The 22329-nt window shown below is 40.1% G+C and overlaps 1 protein-coding gene across 3 annotated transcripts in view; it reads right to left on the bottom strand.

The window, feature by feature from the left end:
* Nucleotides 1-729: 729 nt before the first annotated feature.
* The window catches only part of LOC102292598 (spermatid perinuclear RNA binding protein), a 66497-nt gene continuing 44897 nt past the window's right edge, over nt 730-22329 (bottom strand). Inside the window, exons 5-16 of one of the 3 annotated variants that reach the window (XM_042224806.1) lie at nt 21840-21935; nt 20276-20387; nt 19362-19459; nt 18012-18117; nt 17231-17314; nt 16498-16706; nt 14883-15035; nt 14492-14626; nt 13567-13707; nt 12955-13084; nt 12181-12234; nt 730-6958 (exon numbers count right to left, since the gene is read on the bottom strand). In XM_042224806.1, coding sequence (XP_042080740.1) covers nt 6864-6958; nt 12181-12234; nt 12955-13084; nt 13567-13707; nt 14492-14626; nt 14883-15035; nt 16498-16706; nt 17231-17314; nt 18012-18117; nt 19362-19459; nt 20276-20387; nt 21840-21935 — 1413 coding nt within the window. In that variant the 3' untranslated portion in view covers nt 730-6863. Of the gene's footprint in view, nt 6959-9182; nt 9751-12180; nt 12235-12954; nt 13085-13566; nt 13708-14491; nt 14627-14882; nt 15036-16497; nt 16707-17230; nt 17315-18011; nt 18118-19361; nt 19460-20275; nt 20388-21839; nt 21936-22329 lie in introns of those variants that run through there. The other 2 variants (XM_042224807.1, XM_005931838.3) reach the window with 2 other exon arrangements.

Below are 22329 nucleotides of genomic sequence, written 5' to 3'. Positions count from 1 at the left end.
GAGTTTAGACGTCGTCCTTGCTGTCCTCTTTGCTTTCTGTCAGATGAAAAAGGCATGTCGTTTTTCTCTGTTGTTTTTTTAGGAAACAGCACGCACAGACACTTATTGCTGTGTTGGATGATTGGCGGCTATGGCTGTGCGTTGATGGTGTTGACTACTGGAGATGTCACTGGATACTCAGACTCAGCCATAAGCAGTACTGCTTTAGAGAGGACTGACAGCTTATGTTTCTAAACCACTATGTGCTGAAACTCTTAGAGAAACTTACCAATTATTGTCCATAACCTTGAGTCTGACATTATGGCGTGACATAAAGAAACATAAAGATCCTCCATCTTTAAAGCATCTGACTTGAAACTGCTTTCATTTTTCAGCATGACAATGATCCTAAACACACAGACAATAAAAAGCATACCTGGATAGAAACTATCAGTAATAGATTGGCCTCTCCAGAGCCTGGACCTCAACAATATTGAAGCAGTGTGGGATCATCTTGACAGAGAATGAAACATAAGGCAGCCAACGTCCAATATCAAATTTTAAATTGGTTTGCAGCTTCTATTGCTAAAGACCTAGTAATTAAATAACAGATAAGCAATTAAATGATAGTAAAGTCCCAGTTTGTTTAATGATCTTCTATAGGAATTTCAGTAAAATGTTTTTTTCTGTAATTTTAGACATTTCTTACAATTATTATGTAGGAAAACTAAAAAATACAGTTGAACTTCTTTACCTTATATTCAGACATCTCAGGGATTAAACACTGACAGAAATGTTCACTGGTCCATCCCACGTAGAAACAAAGTGAGCTGTACGTGGCCCACCATGTAAAATCTGTATGACATCCCTGATGTACACATTTCCCATGTTCATAACAAAATACAAATAAATGATGTTGTTTCAAGACTATTGCACAGTAATGTATTTTAGATAAAAATCTAGATCTATTTTATGGTCAGACCCTTTTGATAGGCATCAGTGTGAGACAAATAAAAAAAAGATACTCAGATATTGATTTTAGCACTTTCTCAGTTTTATTTTCAGTTCATCAAGCATTGGTTACTGTATGTCAAGAACAGTGACAACCACAGATCATCACTGATGTTAATGCTGCTACTAATTAAAGCAAACTATACAGCGAGTTCAAATCACGCTTGTCATTCTTTATCAGTGGCCTCTGTTAAGCAGAACCTTGTAGAGTTTCACAAAATGTAACTTTGATCATTTAATGGAACAAATAGATTCTGTGAGCAGATATCACTTCATCAATTCATAGGCAGCATCATAAAACGGTGTATTTTATTCCCCTTTTGGTCAAAGACAAAAAAAAAGGAAGATATTTACAGGAAAAAGAAAACAATCATCACTCATGAGATGCTATTTTTGCCAAAACATCATTATTAAAAATTAAAAAAAGGGGAAAAAGAAATATGAATCCTAACAGGGTAGATGCACCCAAAACAACCCTTACACACAAGTAGTTCAAAAGATATATAGATGTATATATATGTATTTATCCATATATATTCTGTATATATGCTTCTCTACAAAAAACAAGTTTACTCTTTATACGAGTAAATACATTCTACTCTACAATCACCATAACGACTGTGTACATTCCCAACCAAAAGACTTTGATCATTTATCAGGAGGACGATGGACGTGAACAATCCATGAATTATGACCAGGAAGTATGCAACAACATGCTTGATGTGACTGCAGTGCTGTATATGTATGTGTGTATGCATGCGTCTGCATGTGGGTGTGTTAATACATACCCCATCGCCCCACCCTCTGACATAAACGCACACACCCAGAGAAAATGATCTGTTCTGCAGTTAGTCTGTGCCTAAGCAGTGGAAACATAATCCAGGATCTATTTCTGCAGCGCTGCAGAGTTTCAGAATCACTTGCGGATGGACTTTCCGGGTCTTCCTACGGCACTTCTCTCGTTGCTTCCAGACAAATTTAGCATGATCCCCAGATTTAAACCCCAACTTTCTGTGCTAATGCAAGAGTGAGCAAGACAGGTTTTCTTTCAGATTTACACACAGGAGAGCATTCTTTTTCCCCCTTCTTTCCTGACATTTCATAACTGTCTAGACAGATCACATCTCTCACTTCTGAGACTGCAGGATGATCAGATTTGTGAAGCAAAGGCTTCGTAGTCTTTGGTGTGTAGATGAATCCCATCGTGTAGGGAAAAAAACCCCTCCTTGTTTTCCAAAGGCATTCATGCATTTTCCTTTTTGATCTGGCAGGAGGAGAAGAGGGGCCTTTGGGAAACATGGCTATATCTCCAGATATAAACGGGGAGCAAAATCTCTCCGATCTCTTAAACCATTGAACCTATCGCAGAATTTAAACACTCAAATCTCCTGCATGTGTTGCCACTTTTTGGAGACAACACTCTTTCTTCTTTTCTTCTGATAGCTTAATTTATCACACAGGTAACTGCCATTTCAACAAAAAAGCAATGTATGTACAGTGCTACAGACAGCCTAGTATAAAGCACTAATAAATGGAGCAGGTGTGGGTGTGTTTTCTCAGCTATACATGGCTCATATCCTAATGTACAAACAAGGTCCAACCACTTGTGTGACTCACATAGTTCACAAATACTCAATCCATGGAGCAAAGAGTGTCATGTCGACTCAGTGCGCTTGGCTGTTATTGTCGGTAAAAGCTGAAATATTTACACGTTTGAGTACATGTGTGCTTCTGTGTGTGTTTGTCTTGTTGCATACACGTGCGTGTCAGGTAGCCCTGAGTACAATGCGTGAGTGTATTGCTCGTGCGTCTTTTGTGCTTTTTAGATTTACAGGTGTAGTTTTTGTTGAACGCCCACCAGAGGCAGTGTAGATGCAGAATAACAGGGATGTATCTGTGTGCCGCTGTTTACTCGTTTATAGTGATCTTGGGGACTACTAGAGTAGGAATGACATCCATCAGTGGGACTGGAATCCAGAAAAGACAACCAGTATGTTCTAAAACATTATTCACACTGACATTTCTTTTCAAGCCGCTCATAAGTGTTTCCAGAAAAAACACATCACTGCAATATTTTCTATTCTGAGACACTTTGGTGGAGTACGGCTGGTTTTGTCACTGACCTAATAAAAGCGGAAGATATCTAGTCAGTTCATCAGTCAGCCTCCCTTCAGTCTCTCAATATACTATATTTAAGTATATTTTGAATTCTTTCCTCTTTCTTCTTATTTTTCTCTCTCTCTTGATAATTTCTTTTAAATCCCCAAACAACTTGGATACTTGGAGTATATTTTCTCAGCTGAAACATCAAGCAGATTTCTCATCTCCTTACTAGATTACTAAGAAAAAAATATGCTTTTAGATATAGTGGTATCATTTAGGAGACAGCAGCTCCCCAATAAATAAAAAATACTGCTGACTGGAGGAGCCACTGCCTGCACATTCCTGCTAAGCTGCCTGTGCCAGGTTTAGACTGACCCGCTTTCTCTGTGCTCTCAACCTCGCCACCCTTCGTCTGAATACGGTTGTCCGGCCAACAGACTAAAAGGACTGGGTCAGTAGTCAGGGTGACTCCTCCAATGTGTCTGTACCATCTGAGGGGAAATGAAAAGGTTGCTCACTGAGGTATGACTGTCTGCCTTATTAATGTGGACCATCTGGAGAGTGAGAAAGGGGCAGAGAGGGGGAGATGAAGGCAGGGCAGTTAGGAGGGCATTTTAGAAGAAATTCTCAGCTGATAGAGGTCTGTTTCCACACAGCTAACCTCAAAGTTATTCACCTCCACGTGAATTCCCCATGTAAATGAAAAGTAAGAGCAAAGCCTGCTCTAAACTTTATTCTACACTTTTAGAGATCAAACAAGAGCGGCTCTCTTCTTTAATGGAAAACCACTATAAAAAGATTGAAAAGCAAGAAACAGTCATTCACAGCAAAGACCCACAGTCAATTAATAAATCGAGATCTAGTTTGTGTGAGACATCTTAACTTAATTGTGCTCCATGTCAGAGCAGTAATATTTACTCTTGTAAAGCCAGGCTGTCATTAGGATTTCAAACAACTGTAAACGAAAGATTGAAGATTTAATAACCGTATATTAGAGATTATAGACACATTATGGGAACAGGAAGTACACAACAGCCTCCATTTTGCTACTCGACCTCTCAGTCGCACGACAATTATCACCATCCTTGCAAAAATTGTCAAGTTATTTTCATTTTCAGCGTAGTAATGTCGCAAAATCTCACTCTAATTCGGCTTATTGTTTAGAAACGCTGACTTTAGAGTCATGCTGTGTCTATCGGCTTTTTCTCAGATGTCTTTTTTTTGTTGAATCAAAGCCAGCAGAAACACAGGAGATCAAACTTGCGCCCAGATCAAGGCGAATGTGAGGAGAATCAAAGGTTTTTGATGCACATTTTGTAGCTTCTGCTGACTGACATCTTCTCTCTACTAAAGGTTAAAAATAAGAAAGAACAGCGATAAAAAAATCTTCAAAACCATGTGAGAAACAAAAAAACCCCCCAAACATCATGCACAGCAACGGCGATTTACATTTTGTGTTGTGGGCAAGATCCCTTGTACAGATCAGCCATCAATGACAAGTCTTAAACTATCGAACATATTGATCACATACACACTAATTAAGTCAGATACGGGATGAAATGTGGTTTGGGGGTGAAAGTGGTTTGCAAAGTGGCCTGCAGAGGTGCACAAGCCACACAAGCCTAGAGACAGGCAACCTTCCATAGATAGGGAAACGTGTGTATTGAGTGAATGGTTGACGGCCACTGCCCGGTGAAATCGATCACAGACAGAGTGACGTACTGAAAACCTCCTTGTAATTCGTCACTAACAGGTTGCCTATAATTTGGGTGCAGAAGCAGATTTGTCCGCAAACACTCAACCGACTGCTGTCCAAGCGGTAGTGAACATGAAGTAAGTGTCACGCAAACTTAAAAAGGGGATAGGTTCATCTGCAACCAAAGCAACCATAAGCCACGGGGTCATTTACCAGTCTCTAGGTCTGAGTGACTACAGCCTCAAACAGTGAAGTTTACATGAGATTAACCACTTGGCTGTGTATAACCAGCAGACGTGGGCTGGCACTGATATCAGCTGATTTGGAGGGATTGTTCTTCATTTGATGCCGCAAAATCAAATCCAAACAGAATCTGAATGGACTGCTTTAGAATTTACAGTTACCTAAACTGCCAGTAATTTTATGACATAAATTGTGCTATAACAGTAGTACTACACAATCAACTACTCAAAATTTTAGGATGACATGAAAAGCTAATTTGCCTTCCTTTACTGTAGAATTATGTCAAAAGTTTGTGGTCATTGACCTGGTCATCTTAGCCTCAATATTTAGAGACACATGGCTATGACCATATCCACAGATTGAACTTTTTCTTCCCTTATACAACTGAGCTGAACACCAAATGCGAATCTGATACTTAAATTATTTTCAGGTAAGGTAACATGAGGCCAAAGACAGCTTTGACACTAATAACTACGTTCATGTACAACGATGATTAAACTGCATTCTCAGTCCAAACTCCTGATGACCCAAATCACATTTCTGTGAAAAAACTGTCCCAAATATTAATTTGTATTGTATCTTTCCCAACCTGTAAGATGCTCATGTGTTTTCGCTACCAGCAGCATCACTTCCATTCAGCAGAGAACAGCCACAGAGAGCTGGAGGAAACAATGTGTGTGAATGTGTGTGTCTGCAGAAAGAAGAAACAGTGAAGTGCCAGTGAGCTGTGCTTTTGGTCCCTATAAGGCTTGCGGGACGGAGCTGATGTGTGATCTGTGCCGAGGTGGTGGTGTGTCCATTAATGGAAGAGGGAGGAGCGTGTACATCCAAGCATACACATACTGTAACAACAGTATTCCCTGCCAGCAATGAGACTATAGAAAATGTGCTTTCTGACAGGAATAGTGTGCGTTTGTCTGTGTGTCAGTGTGTGGTTATAAGTGTGTTCAGTAGCGAGCACCTCTGGTCCGGGCAGTGTAAACAAACCTCGGGCAGCAGAGAGCGTGCTCAGAAAGGCTCAGAAAGACATCAAAGATAGAGGAAAAGTAGGAAGGAAGGAAAGAAGGAAGCATTATTATTCTAACAGCACAGGTTATAGGAATACCAAAGATAATATTGCCTCTCCTAGAACTAGCTTCAATTGCTCAGTGTATATAAAATTGGAAGAAAGCTATACTGTGATATTACAGTTACATTACACTTTATAATTCTAAAATAATTTATAACAACAATAGTTATATTTTATAGAGTATTTACATAAATACATCATCATATACTAATATTGTCAACACATTGTTATAGAAATACACCATACATATATGTGTGTGTGTATATATGTGTTATATTATAGCCACACGCACACATACATTGAATATACAATCAAAATAAGCTATTGCAATGCTGTGTTGGGTAAAACTTTGTTGGACATTCACATCTTCTCAAGTAAGTAAGTAAGCTCAAAGAGAGGAGTTCAGGTGTATTGCTATAAGAAAGACCAGCCCAGCCCTGCACAGTCACAGCTGAACGTTTCTCGTAAAATCCGAGTATTGCTTGTTGTAAAGTCGCTCTCCTCTGAGGAGATGATCTGGGTGAAGAGACGAGGAAACAGAAAGAGGTGCTTTGTGCCTCTCGGTCGATGGTTCAGATAGTTTCTGCCTTTTCTTTTTTTCTCAGGAGGAAAGTTTCGTCAGTAGACTGATCAAACTGAAACCGTTCTGAATGTGTGAATCCATCAGCTGGGATTCAAAGGCAGCCCGCATTAGACGGAGAAACAGATGGGCATGTGTGCAGCCAGGTAAGTGTAAAGAGCGCCTCCAACAATGTGCTGCCTCTAGAAGTCAGAGAAGAGATCCTGTGGACCCAGATGAATGATAAAAGGAGCGATGGTGCGCGGCTGGTAGAAAGGATTGTCAATAAATAGACCACCTGCAGTGACGAAGATCAGAGAAAAAGGAAGATTGATTAATTAGTACACTTTTTTAAAACACTTTTTTAAAGTGGTATATAAGTATATTAACTATATGAGTGTATTTAAAATAGCGCAGAATGTAGAAATGTGTGTAGAAATGTCCTGTATATTAAATTAAAGCAATAGTCAAAACACTTTGGGAAATATTCTTAATGGCTTTTTTGGAAGATAAGAAGATGAGAAGATCAATGCCGCTTGTCTAATGAATATGAAGATGCATCCAAAGGACACTTAGTTTAGCAAAAATACTAGTAACAGGGGGAAACAGCGAGCCTCTCTCTTCCAAAAATAGGATCTAGGGGCGCCAGGAAGACTAATAGTTACACTTTTAGTTTATTTAACACACTGTGCTAAATTGTGTTATTAGGATCTGTAATACCTCTCGTGGCTGTGGAGCTGATTTTTCAGAAGAAAACTGGTTGCTTTAGAAGAAATGTACATTTTCCAGTCAGAACATTAAAAGAAGTGTCTAGTTAAAGGTCTGTCTCACTGGGTCGGACCATCGTGATAGGACAGAAAGACAATGTGCCTTATTACACTGCAAAAACTGCTGAGGAAAGGCTGGGGGAACACAACAAAGAACCCAAGCTTTTAATTCAGGCTGCACAGTCCAAGAACAAGCCTGATCCTTGGTGGCACCACCCTGCAACCAGACTCAAAGGGTTGTCTGCTGGTGTCCAGGTGGCAGATATAATTGGACACCCCTGGGGATTCTATGCCCATGTCCTGTAAAGGTGCAGAGTAAGACACTAAAAATCATGATAATTTAGTTTCTGCTGCTTTAATTTCAGCCACATTTCTACAATGCGAGCTCCTGAGCTTAGCTTGGCTAGCTGTTCCCCCTGCTTACAATCTTTATGTTAAACTAACTAACTTAAAGTGCAACAAAGCCATAAAACATATTTCCCTAAATATCAAAACCAGTAAATATTCTCTATGGATCTTTGGGTCTTTATGCATTGAAATAATATCAACCTGAACAAAAAGAATAAGAGAAAAAAACAAACACAAAATGGAAGAAGTGGTAATAGTGTTCAATCGTGTGAGATTGAAGTTAACGTCTCCAGAAGGACAGAGATTATTTAAGGGCTTTATAACAACTCAGAGGAGCTCAACCAACCATTGGACAAGACATTGGGTCCTCTCATCCAATGGCTGCGCCTCATAGCCGTAACCATGGAGACGTCCTCGAAGGGGGGTGTGGTTATCACTTGCTGGTTGGATGACCAAGACGTGGTTGAAGGGCCACGGGCAGAACTCTGTCTCGATTGGCACTCTTTGACTGGTGTGTTGATGGAATAAGCTTGAGTTTCACCTTCACTGCACTCTATTTACATGGAGCCATTTTCCTCTTAGTTATTATTTATAAAGACTGTTTTTTTTCTTTACAATCATCTTATAGAGGATAGTTTTAAGCCCAGGTTTTAGTGGTATTATTGGTGCTGGTGCTTAGCATCGAGGAAAAAAAATGAGCAAACACAACAAACCATACTGACAATGACACTGAAAATTATGAAACAACAACATGAAAATGCTGACGGTGAAGTATGATTCACGGAGCTACAACTCGAATGTCAGGCAAAGATGAAAAACACTGATTTAAATGTCTGTGCAGAACATATTAAGTTTATTATTTGTAGGATGATTTATGCTAGTGAGGTCCTTTTAAGCAATGTCAGTATTCTTCTGTTGCAAAAGACTGCCGTTAGCTTACATTACAACAAATGCAATACTGTAGGCGCTAACTCTGAGAGCTGCGGGAAACCTGCCGAATATTAATTCCACATGCAGTAATGAGATCGTGCCGCTGAATGCAAGATGGAGGATCTAACTAGGGCGTTCTAAATTCATCATGTCATCTTTGTCTTTTTCTCTGAGTAATCTTTAAGCTGAAGGTCAAAGAGATGAATTGAGAGGTGACGAGGTACTGAAATTCAATATTTGCAAATGCATGAGCTTGGAATATTAACAGTACTAGTACTATTTATAGGTTTAATAGTGTAGGTTTTATAGTACTATTTGCAGGTTTGAAAAAGGATAGGTAAATCTGTCTACGTTAGGTGACATAAGTACAAATCCAGTCCAAACAGAACCAAAGAGGAAGGCGCTACTCTAATAAGTTCCTTCTTAGCTGAAAGCCTTTAAATGAGATATACAACAGGAGCTGTTCAGCTTTTATTGAAGATAAACTTTATTTTGCAGCATTGATGATTTATTCCTATACAACTTTCACACCACTCACATTATTTTCTTTGTACACAGAATATGTGTGATGTGTGTGTCATATTGCAAAGGATATCATCGTCTTTAGCAAGGAAAGAACAAAATAACAAAAGGCTAAATATATATATATATATATCGATAGAAATATGGATCGATAGATATATTACTATTTAGACTCATAGAATGAGGTAACAATTCACAGTACAAATCCTTCAAGTTTTTAAATGTTTTTATATCTTAAGAACTTAAAACCTGCAGGGTTTTTAATATTCATAAAAGTTTTTGGAACCAAAAACAATATAAAATAAGCAAAAAAGCACTTTTACAAATCTTCAGCTCAAGTCCTTAATCCTTTCCCCTTCGTCATACTGTAAAAAAGAACAAGAAAAAAAAACTGTCTCCCTTCTACAGAAAACCTAGGTGCATTTTGGTATGGCGTGTCTCTTATGCTAAAAGAAGTGGTAGTGGGGGACGGGGTAGGCGGGCACTTTCATGACAGGCAACAGAAGCATTCTCTTGGGCAAACCTAGAGGGGAGACATGAGAAGAGCATAGCTCTGCATGAGTTCTGGGGAACAAATAACCAATGCTCACTATGCTAAGAGCATGTCCATCAAACACCCGTCACACTAGACAAGCAGGTTCCCAGAGGTAGAAGTGTAACTGCGTGAGAAAAAGCAGGAATGTATGCACACGAGGTGACAGCCTTTATTAGTGGTTTACCACAGAAGACAAAGCGGGAGTTAAAAAGAAAAGCTAAAGTTTAATTTTGTACAATTCTGTTAAGTTCAGTCTATTTGAGTCAATTTAAAAGCGTTGATTTCACAATCCCGTTATTTATTATGATTTGGAATATGGTGACCAGCAGGGCCTTTAGACAATCAGACGAGATTTTCCTAGATTTTTTTCTAGATTGTAAAGGCAGTAATAATTACGCCAGGTTGCACTAGAATTAAAAAAAAAATGGTTTAATCAGTGTGACTAATCCGATAATTGCTCTTGATCGCAACAATAACACTAGTGTGTACACTGGTAATGTTAATAATGATGATCAAGGCTTTAAAATTAGGAATGAAGGGGTAAAATAAAGAGAAAGAATCACCTGAAAAATAGGTAATGAAACAGAAGCTGGTGCTCGCATTGTTCCGTAACTGACACTGTAGTAATAAATCTAACAGCTTATGGAATAATCAGAAGATAGATAGCCTAAAGTAAGTGTGGCCTTAGATTGAGTGGAGCTACACTATCAGGCTGCATCAAGGCCTGTTAGAAGGGAAATATTTTTGAACAGCGAGGAGACACAAGTGACTTTGGGGTTGCGTCAGGAAGGGCATCCGGTGTAAAAATCTGCCAAATCAAACACGCAGAGCTACCTGCTGTGGCGACCCCCTGCGAATAAGTGAGCAGCCAAAAGTTGCTTTTTATTTTTTTACCTGTTATTCTTGCAGAGCTATTTTTTTTCAGGGTCCAAGAATACACGTGCAGCGATAGAGACCAAAACACTAAAGAGAGATATCAAACGTTGTGCTGTTGCAAATTGTGTGGATGAAACATTTCGTGTCTATATTTTTTATCTAGTTCAATGCATATTTTTAATCTCCACTGAACTTCCTACTTACTTGTGGGAAGGTGCAGAGTAAGTTCAAGGTCAGGACTAGTTATACAAGCCAGGATACGTGACATGTTCGGATGAGTAACGGGTCAAAGGTGCACACAGTACGAAGCAATTTATGTGCTTCCACAGAACATGCAGGGCATTTAATAGCCTAGTTATGCACTACTGTTTTTCAGTTGCTTAGTATGAGGCCAGCTACTGATGTATTGTTTTGGTAAACAATAACTATTTGAAAACGCCAGCGAAGGCAGACTATTTTAGCAAGGAAAGGTGTTGCACTAACATGTAAAAAACCCAGTTGAAACTGCCTGGGAACTAACACTGGGTTCCAGCTTTCATAAACATACTGTATAACTGAGGTGGATTTCATTTTCAGGGATGTTGGGTTCTCAGGGGGTTGTTACAAATCTGCCTGGGGCCCTCAAGGTAGTTTCTTCTAGCACATAAGACCCTTTCAAACTAGGCTGTAAGATGGACGACGAGGCCTCCTAGTACTACATGTAAAGTCCCACTGCACAGGACTCACTCTGTTAAGGTAAATATGTGTATGGAGTGGGTTTTTCGCCAATACCTATGCTATTGAAGGTCAAGTATATATTATGTCCTGAGAACAAGAAAACAGTGTAGCAGCAGTCCTACTGATGGAAAGCTGGTGTGTATCTTAAAAGTACTGGGGAAAAAAATTGGAACTCGTTCTATTCCTTCTGCTAATCTAAACAGAAATGCGGATGATGGCTCTACAAACAGGGCTCAGGTTAATAAAAGGTTAATAAAAGTCAAGAAACAAGGTAACTATTCAAATATTTTTTATAGTTTTCTACTCTTTTGCATTTAAACTATTTGAAGGCAATGCCGGAAGATGTGTTGATATAAACACAATCAGGATTGTTTTTTGGATGATTTTAGATGAAAGCCGGAAACAGACGACAGCACTCTGTGCTGATAGAGCAGCAGTCCAACCATAAGAGATGAGAGTGTAAGAGGCAACAGGCAGATTAACACATACGGACTGAGTGGACAATTAGCCAAAGCACAGATCTGATTGTAGAAAGACAACAAAGAGATTAAATGTTTAACGCTAAAACTTGGATCTTAAAGGGGGTCAAGATTTTAAAATCATTTTGCGAAAAGAGAAGCAATGGATATAAAAAGCAGTCGAGGACAAGGGCTGTAAGTGTAAACCTACTGAAGATTCATTAATTTACCCACAAATGGCTAGAGAGAGAGAGAGAGAGAGCGAGAGAGAGGAAAAGAGAGAGTGAGAGAGCGAGAGATGGAGGGAGGTTACAGGTGGAAAAAGGAGGCTTGAGCTGATGAGGAGTGGACGCGAAGAGGCACGTACCGTACGCAGGAGCAGCTGCTGCAGCAGGGCTGTAGCCATACGGTGTCCCAAAGCCTGTTGGGAAAGAGGTTACAAGGTCTAATTCAATTCTGCACTTGTTAAATCCAAAACTAACACACGTTTCAGCTTTTGTGTAACTTCAGATGACTATTTTGGCCACTTTCTAGCAGATTCTAGCAGACAGCTATGGGTTTAAAGTATGAGACCTAAGTAGATGCTGTACTCCTCAAGCATAATGAAGATAAATCTTGCAGTGGTTTTTATGCTACACAGTTTATCTGCTCTCAACAAATTACTGCTATCCCCTTTTCTATAGGTGACTGTAGGGTATTTGTGATATTTTGCAATACAGCTACAGGGAAATGCATGGGTTTTTTTAACCACAGGAAAATAAGTAAGCGGCCTAAAGCAGAGGAAAATGTCAGAATTTTAAGGCCAAGAAAAAAAGAAAATGCCAGATCTGCAGAAACTGTCATGTCAAATAAAAAATATAATATAAAATACAGTTTAGCCAAGAAATTCTGTACAGTGGTAAAATGGGATATTGGCAAGCTTGGGAACAGAGATTTGAGTTAAAAACCATGTCCAGTATAATTTGATGTGCATTTTTCGAAGAAGAAAAATGAAGATTATGATGCAAAATGTTAAGTGGTTAACTGTGCTAACTGTGTATTATTGATTTATATCTAAAAACAACAAATGCAACATTTACAGCGTTGCAAACTGGTGACTTTTTCTTTTGTCAAATAACAAGACACAAAATCCCTTCACTACCTGGAGTGACATATCCAGGTGCAGCTGCACTGACGAAGGCTCCTCTTGCTAGGGCTGCTCTTCCTCTTCCTCTGGCAACCTGAGCTGCTACTGCTGAGGCTGCTGCTGCTGCTGCCAGGGCTCCTTTGGTCTGAACACAGGCACAGAGTACACATATTAACAATCACAATGCCAAGATCAGAAGCTGGCCATAAAGCTAGAAAAATGTGTGTTTGAACCGCATGAATGCAGCGGCACTGCAAGAACATATCAAATCAAACATGCATGTAACACTGACAATGTTCTAATGCACTTGGGTCTCATTTTTTACAGATCTATATGGGAAATAGCGTTATTGACAACATACGCGGAAGAGGGGTGATCTCATAAAAGTACTGATCTGTTAAACTTGTTAAATCAGTCTAAACAAAGTGTTATTGATTACTGATAGAGGGACACATTGGGCAAACTCTCCAACTGCTTTTTGATCAGAAAGAGTTTAACAGTAATGCAAAATAGGACAGAAAGACTGGTTTAATAGTTTATTGTTGTTTCAGTGTAAATGCACATGCTACAGAGTTAATTGGGGACTTCTGTGTCAGGGTTGTGCTGCATAAGTGTGTCTCTCCTTACTTGAGGCAATATCTTCTTCTTCTTGTTTGCAGCTGCGTTGGGACCAGAGAAGAGTTTTTCCAGAGCTGCTAGGGCAGCGCTGGCCTTTGCTACCTTTTTGTTGGGGCCTGCCCCACGAAATTTCTGCCCGTCGACCTCCACCTAACATGCACACAAATATTCACAGAAATGTGTTTTATGCTTAGGGAAAAACAAAAGAAACATACTACATTTTAGACCTGTAGTGATTTATAAACAATTAATTCTCTCTTATTTTATTGATGTAGGTCTTTCTATGGGTATTCACACTTTTTATAGTACAAATCTGTTAGAGCTAAAAAATCACACAATGTGGGCCAAAGGCAACGCTTTTTGAAGTCCTCAGTGAGTCAGTCAGCGAGTCTTGCTGAACAGGACGGCTTGTTTAAGGATGCCCTGCTGTCAAGCAGGCCTGCTAATCAATCAGCAGAGCGATGGAGCAACCAGGCATGTCGGAAAACAAACCACCCCACTGACTCTGCCGGGTGATGAGCCTGTTTCTGGTTGTGTACAATACTGCGCACAAGGCTTGAGACCTCATTTCTTTATACATGTATTTTGATAGGAAATAAGTGCACTGATTTATTGAAATGTGCAAACACAAATAGAAATATAATATATATGGTAAAAACTGAATTTTTACAAATCTAACAAGATGAAAGCCAATATTTGGTATGACCACATTTTTTTAACACAGCCTGACCTGGGACACCGGCATTCCTTACTGGGTTGAGCAGACAACCCATATGCCATAAGGCTAGTGCATATATATAGATATAACTATATATGGATTTATAAAACTGGACTGACTGAAAAGGACTGAAAAAGCAGGCAATGTTCAAAGGCAACTTCTTTTTTTAAACTTTTGCTTTTGACAAGATCCGTAACAAAAACATTTTTCTCTCACCTCCATAACAAAGCGTTTGTCGTGGCTGCCTCCACTCTCAGAGATGAGCTCATATTTGAGGCCTCTTCTCTTCTCGTTTAGCTCCATGACAGGATTCTTTCCACTCGCTGTCAGTATGGGACCCTGAGTTCGCACCTGGAGAGTGAAAAGGTATTAAAGTAACTTAATTTAAAAGTGGGTTCATTTATTTATAAAATAACAAATATGACAGTTAACATGGGAGATGACGCATGGTATGAAAATGTCAGTGATTTAGGTGCGTTTCATGTTAAACCACACTGACCTCCTATTATGCTTCAGTAGCTCAAATCAAATTTTACCAGATTAAAAAAAAAAGCATTTGAACTAAGCGTGTGCTTTCATTTGTTGACACACACTTCTCATTCCCTACCTCAAGCGTGTTGGAACTGTCCGAGGAGTGTGTTGGGTTATTGCTAGTGTGCGAGGAGGTCTCGCTCTTCCCCTCACTGTCCGACTTCTCGTCTGAACTCATGGGGTCCAGGTCTGAGTCAAATCCAGTCGGGTAGCCCATTGCCTGGAGAACCTTGAGATCGAAGGCAAGGAAGTAAAAATAAAGGTAGGAAAGGAAGGAAAAAGGCAGGCAAAGACACCTAAAAGGGCTAATATGCATTAAAGCAACGAAATAAAAAATAAAACCTTTAAAGTGACTAATCAAACAATCTTACATTGCTTTTGCAATATGAACATGATTTCTGATGAACTCACTTATGTTCCTTTACGTCAGATCACTTCATTCTGAGAAGACTGCATTAGTGTAATCAGGCAAAAAAGATTGAATTAAAGAAGCATGCTGAGAATCTATTTCAACCAATATTTCTTCTTGAGGCAGGAATACTGCAGTATTAATGGCTCAGCTGTACAATGGTTAGCTGATTTGAGTATCATATCACTTTAATGTAAGTCCTTGACAAGACAGCAGCACACAGACAGGGAGAGAAGAAGGGAGGGAAGGACGTTGATTGTGTCACAGCTGCTCAACCAGCCCCTATAGTAAGAGTATATGTGAGAGAGCAGGAGTTAAAGAAACTGAAGGCGAGAAAGAGAGATCAAAAGATGAGCACATGAGAGAAAGGAAGTGAGCAAGAAGGAGAACAGAAAAGAAGGAGAGGTGGGGAGAAAGAGCCTTTTATGGGAATGGAGCGGACAGCGGATTATCCCAGCTCGGTGCTCTGGAGAGCCTCTTTGTTCACAACCACTTTGGGATTACATGGATTTGCCCACCTCCAACTTTCCTCGCACACACAAACACATCAGCAGGTATACGTAGGCAAAAACATATTTGTAGCCATACAGGTTTGGCGTCAGCTGGAACTTATGAAATTTTTCAGGGAGCCAACTGAAATTACCACCTTGAGGCCTCAGGCTACTGCCAACCTGTCAAGTTGGAGTTTAAATCCGTGCTCGTCCAGACTCATATGGCATGTGGCCTGAAGACTTGAATAGGTGGTCCCCAAAAATTAGTGTCACTATTTCAGCATTTGATCAAATGTAAAATGTGTTCACCATCTAAATCTTCTGCTCCTCAGTTATGGCACTGAATAATGGCAAAGGTGTTGTTGAGTGACAATTTTGAGGTCACAGTGACCTTTAGCCAGTTCATCCTTGAGTCCAAGTGAATGCTTATGTCAGACATTAAGTCACAGCAACCGCGAGAGGCATTAGAAATTATTAAGACTATTTTTACTGTTCTCTATATGTTATTTTATCCATCCATTTTCTTCCTAGTGGAGCCTATTCCAGCTGTCATGTGGTGGGAGGAGGGCTGCACCTTAGACACAATGCCAGTCTGCCACAGGGTTAACATATAGAAATATAGACATCCTCTGCGCTCACATTCACACCTGTGGCCATGCAACTGCTAAAGAGAAAGACAGCAGCCAGCAAGTTGAACTCAGAACCTTCTTGCTGTGAGGCTACATTTCTAACCAACCATGTTTAAAAAACATAAAGACACAAATGTAATCAAACACAGAAATCAAGCTTACCTTGACTGCAACGTGAAGCTTTGCAGTCTTCTTAGAGGATCCAGAGGCTTCGTAAACTGTTCCATCTAGGTCCACAGACATGGTGAAGACTGGAGCATGAACCGGCCCTGACTGGGACAGCAGGCGGTACTGCAGCCCTGGCCGGATCTGGTTCAGCCGCATCAGGGCGTTCATTGGTTGGTTGGAGTCTATGGCTTTACTGTCCAGGACTAAGGCCAAAAACAGGTAAGAGAGAATAATAGTAAGACATAAAGCCAGGGTACATTTAAAAACTGTAATGCAAAAGTTATAAAAGCTGAAATTGGACAGAGTAGAGAAAAATCAGGGTAATTTGTAATGTTTTTCAGTATTCTGCCAAGTTTTTTTTATGAGGAATAAAGGTGCCTTTAATCACTTTCCTCCTTTTTGCCAATATATAGAAATCCCTCTTTGCCTCGATTAGCTGTGGTTCCTCTTCTCCTTGTACAAAGAAAATACTAGGAATGGTTGGGTGGCCTACTAAAATGTTAACAATCAATAGCATCGATGTGTCTCAGAGGAATGAAAAAGAGAGGAAGGGAGCAATAAAAGAGAGACAAGGTGAAGATAAGCGAAGCTTCTCAGTAGATAAAATCATGAAAATCGAATGATGAAAGAACATTTTCTAATATAACATACTTTGAATCATATACACTGTTAGGCTTTAAAATATAACAAGCAGACTACAATATTAGATTTGTCTTCCTCCTTGTACCTTTTCTTAGATTCCTCTTCATCTTCTTGATGAGGTCCTTGTCATCCATTGCTCCATCATCATATGGCCTCTTCAAACCTAACCCTAAAATCAAGAGACACAGATAAACACAGAGAGAATTACTAATCAATCACTAAATACAAGAGATGTTTATGTCAACTTACACATGTGGCACTTGTGTATGACAAAAACACACAAAGGCAATGTCACAGAGAACAAACGATACAAGAGAACAAGCACAGGACGGATGAACACACAGAGAAGATAAACAGAGCCGACAGGCAGACCAGCAAACAGTCAAACAATGAGGAAGACATACCAGATCGTGCCCTACGTGCACCTTAATCCATAAATGCTTTTTCCATGTCAGCATCAAAATTTCAAAAGGCCGATTTTCGATTTTCCACGAAAGTCACTTTGGCTATGTGCCAGCTCAAGATCTTATGAGATTTCTGTGAGTCTCTCTTTTTCCTGCAGAAAGCATGCACAACCTAAAGCAATTTCACTAAAGCTAAAATCCTTAGTGTGGCACTGGAGACAGGGTCAATAAAAAAAACTGAGAAAAAAATGTATATAACATACCTACATCACTGAAGCTAGTTTTATTATGATTAATATGTCAGCCTTTCTGATGATGCTGGCAGTGCTACAGAAGTGCATAGAAAACACATAATACACCCAGAAAGGTCATGACAAGTGTGAGAAGACAGCCAAGGCCTTGTCTGATCTAGAACTGGATGGGCAGGCAGAGCAGCAATGGGGAATAAAAAAAGGTACACACCTTCTTTATCAGACCACGGATATTTCTGCGATGGTTTATTTGAGGGAAGAGGCTCCATCTCTAACACCTTGTAGATCTGTCCGAACGCCATGAGCCTGAGAGCATGCTGTTGAACACAAATCACGCACCATACACAAAAAGAAAGATGATGAAAGCTGAGAAACGCATTTGAACCAAGACAGATTTGATGTCAACAGAGGCACAGCGTGCAGTATTCAAGATGTTTACTAGCATTATAAAACATTATTAAATTATTTTAAAAACAGTATAAAACATTAAAAAGGATGCAACTGGTGGAGTTACTCTTTAAGTCTAAGTAAAGAGAGTCAAAATATCCTACAATGTTTAACTTATGTATAGCCTAGAGTCGATAAACACATGTAAGAAGCTCCTTCACTCTTTACTCTGTGATAACTCACAGCACGTCTGTGCTGTTTGCTATATCCTGAATATCTGAGACAGAAGAACTGTTCCGATGAGGAGTAACAACAGTTCTTTAAGTTAATTTGTCACAACACAAATTAACTTAAACAACAATGGACATTTTGTACTTAAGTGAATCTGCAATACATAGGAGTATAAAGCTGGATAATGCATGGGCAAACTTCTAAATATACAATTTAAAAAAAAAAACCTCAAAACACTTTCTTATCTTGCACCACAAAGCACCAAAACTGTACCCAAATTCAACCATAATGACTCATTTGTCTTTATGTTAACTTATCATGCTCAGTGTCTTACATGCATCCCTATTCTACACAAACAGATAACCAAATGGCACATAGAGACTCTGCTAATATAAATCTATTAGGGGGGTAGAGTGTCTCAGATATTAATGACACCTGGTGCAGCTCATTGACAGAACAGCTCCCTCTCTCCTATCTGCTCTTGTATCTGCTCCAATGCAATTATCCCCATTGACATTCCAGCCTCGTCCAGGCTGCCTTCAAAAGGAAATGGACGGCAAGATTCACTAAGCCACGAGGCTCAGAGGCTGCCCTGCTCGCTCAAGTGTGTGTGTCAAAGGACATGACGGCACACGCACACACACACACAAATACCACACGCGCATAAATACTGTCCTCGAGGTGTCAGAGATGGATTTATGGCTTGCAATGGCAATAGCTTCCCACACCAATCATTAAAATGCGGCACCACACAGCTCTTTCTGGTGACTGAATGTAAGTGTGTGTGTGTGTGTGCTCGCAGAATGAGTGGTTGGGGCAGCAATGAGGTCTTCCTGTCTTGCTAATGGGCATATTGCTGAGTGATTCCCACACACTGCCAGCTCAGGGCAAGAAGCACTGGGTGATAGCAATGCCATAGTTAAACTACATTGTACGTGTGTACCTGTGCACTGAAGGTAATGTCCTCAGCCTGCTGGTCAGTCATGCTGGCGAGTGTGTTTGTTGGCTCTTTCTCACACGGGTCGTGTAAACCTGGGCCTCCTGGGGGAAGTGACACACAGACATGCTAAGTCAGTCATTGTCACTTTCTATGCCGACGGTGCAGCTCAGCAGCATTTAATTGGGCTTGACTTTAAAAGAGACAGTGAAAATCTTGAGAATTAAAATGAATGGAGAAAAACATCTTGTAGGTAAATAAACATTCTCCTTCTAGTGTGGCATACATTTCCCTTTGAATTAAAATGGGTTATTTTTTATTTGCAGTTTGTTAAATTTCCACTCTTCCACTTTTAAATAGCTCCTTTCAGTCCTTCAAAGTAGGCACTTGAAAAGCACCAGTCCGAGAGGAGAACACTGGTTTTTGATCCAAAGTAAATTAGCTTTATTCAAAGACAATTTTACCCAGTGATGCAGAACACTTTGCAAAGAAGCCATTAAGCTAGCTCTAATTAAGATGCTTCCATAATAATAATGATGACCTGCCTCAGACAGCTGTGCTCTGCTGGGTCATTTATAATGTCTCGACCTCTCTTAAAAACTGCTCAAAAATGTGTCAAGCAGAGCTGTGATATATCTCCTCATCTACCCACATTAAGAACTTTATTTAGCTCTCCTGGTAAGAAATGCCAGAAAACTGTATGAAAATACATCCTCATCTACTCAAACCTTTGCAGTCACTAAGGCTACGTTCAACTCCAATTTTTTGATCAAATCTGATTTTTTTGTATGCTTGTTCACACTACAAATAAAATGCGGCAGCAAACGCGCTCTAGTGTGAACGCTCAAAGCGATTTGATGCGCTTTCGCCTGCAGTGTGAACGTAGCCAAATTCCTTCATGAATACACCACACCAAGTACCTGGGAGCAGTATGCCTGAGGCCAGACACTCCATGACTCTGCGCAGCGCTTCTCCTGCCCCAAGGGGTCTGTTGCAGGTGGCAATGGCTTTCTCACAGATAAGCTCCAAGGGCTGTGAAAAAAGTTGACATAAAAACAGATAAGCATGCAATAATAGAGAAATGTGGGTGATATGTCATTAAAAGGTACATTCACTGACCACTTTGCTGCTAGGTACACCCATTCAACAGAAATTTCGAATTAGTTACATGGCAACTCAGTGCATTCGGCATGTAGACGTGGTCAGGAAGACCTGATCGAGTTCAAACTGAGCATGGGGAAGAAGGTTGATTTAGGTGATTGTGAATGTGGCATGGTTGGTGATGCTAGACGGACTGGTCTAAGTATTTCAGAAAATGATGATCTACTGGGGTTTCTCCACACAACCATCTGTAAACTTTAAAGAAATGGGCTTGGCTGGGCTTGTTGATGTCAGAGGAGAATGGTCGGATTGCTTTAAGCTGATAGAAAGGGAATGCAAAATAACCAATTTTTACAACTGAGATATGCACAAAAGTGTCTCTGAATGCACAACACTGAATTTTGGAGCAGATGGGCTCCAGCCGCAGGAACCCGATGCCACCCTTGTTAGGTAAGAACAGAAAACTGAGGCTTTAGTTTGTATGGGATCTGCAAAAATTAGACCACAGAACATAAGAAAAAAGTGTGGCCGACAAATCTGCTGCTATTGTGTGATGTATTATGAAGGAGCATGAAGGTCACTAAAGAAACAAAATTATTATTGTTAATGTGGAGAATAAAGTCAAAATTTCCAGATTAAACTCAAAATATTGTTATTGTCAAAATGTAGAGATTTAAGTGAAACAACTGCTAGGGCTGATATAAGCTTTACAAAATGCCTCACGTAGATGAATTTGTGAGGCAGCACGGTGGCACGGTGGTTAGCACTGTTGCCGCACAGCAAGAAGGCCCTGAGTTCAATTCCACCATCAGGCCGGGGTCTTTCTGTGTGGAGTTTGCATGTTCTCCCTGTGTTTGCGTGGGTTCTCTCCGGGTACTCCGGCTTCCTCCCACCGTCCAAAGACATGCAGCTTGTGGGGATAGGTTAATTGGATAATCCAAATTGCCACTAGGTGTGAATGGTTGTCTGTCCCTGTGTGTTAGCCCTGCGACTGACTGGCGACCTGTCCAGGGTGTACCCTGCCTTTCGCGACCCTGAAAAGGATAAGCGGAAGCGAATGGATGGATGGAACTTTATCCCCCAGTTTTTCCTTCTGACTAGATGTAGCTTTCTGCACCATCGTTTCAACATTTATCACCACATTGTGCTTATGTGCTAAAAGAGAAACAGTTTTCATGTCACTAAGACTGAGTGTGAAGTGCAATGTCAATAGCGTATCTACAAAAGGCATATTGTAGAGGGTGTAGCAGCTGTGGCAGTTCTTTGACTTCCATTTGTAACCTGTTTCATTTATATACATTGCCTAGTTTTTAGCATAAAACACGTGATTTACAGATGATAAGTAATTGAACACAGGAGCAACAAGGCGAGCACAACACTCACCCATCCCTTCAGAGGTTCCCAGATGGGATGTCTATTGCACATATCCCTTAGTATCCTGAGAACGATAACGCAGGACTTGAGTCCATTCACTCGAGCCTGAGATGGTGGAAGGGAAAGACAGAGGGAGGCAAAGAGGAAGATTAAAGGAGAGGAGAAAAGGGAACAAACTGAGTATAGGAGCAGTGGTATTTGTTCAAACACATACAGACTACCGCCTGCAGAAAATCACAAAGCCACAGTCAAAATGAAGCGACTGGATCTTTCTAAAACTCTGTGTCGCGAAAGATGTTGAATTAGTTTACTGAACATATATGTTAATTATTATTTCTCATTATTATTATTTTTTCTTTGTGTTTTGTGTTTGTCTCTAGAATATACACAGGCTACCACTATTTTCTTTTGTTTCCTCTTCTTTCTTTTTGCCAATAAGGTAAATGAGTCGGGAGATAGATGGGAAGGGGTATGGAAGGAGAATTGAAGGGAAGCACTG

Source organism: Haplochromis burtoni, unplaced genomic scaffold, assembly GCF_018398535.1.
Source record: "Haplochromis burtoni strain Fernald_Lab_line unplaced genomic scaffold, NCSU_Asbu1 Contig_151, whole genome shotgun sequence".
Taxonomy (NCBI): domain Eukaryota; kingdom Metazoa; phylum Chordata; class Actinopteri; order Cichliformes; family Cichlidae; genus Haplochromis; species Haplochromis burtoni.
The sequence above is the reverse complement of the archived record's forward strand: the minus strand, read 5'-3'. Positions and strand labels throughout refer to the sequence as shown.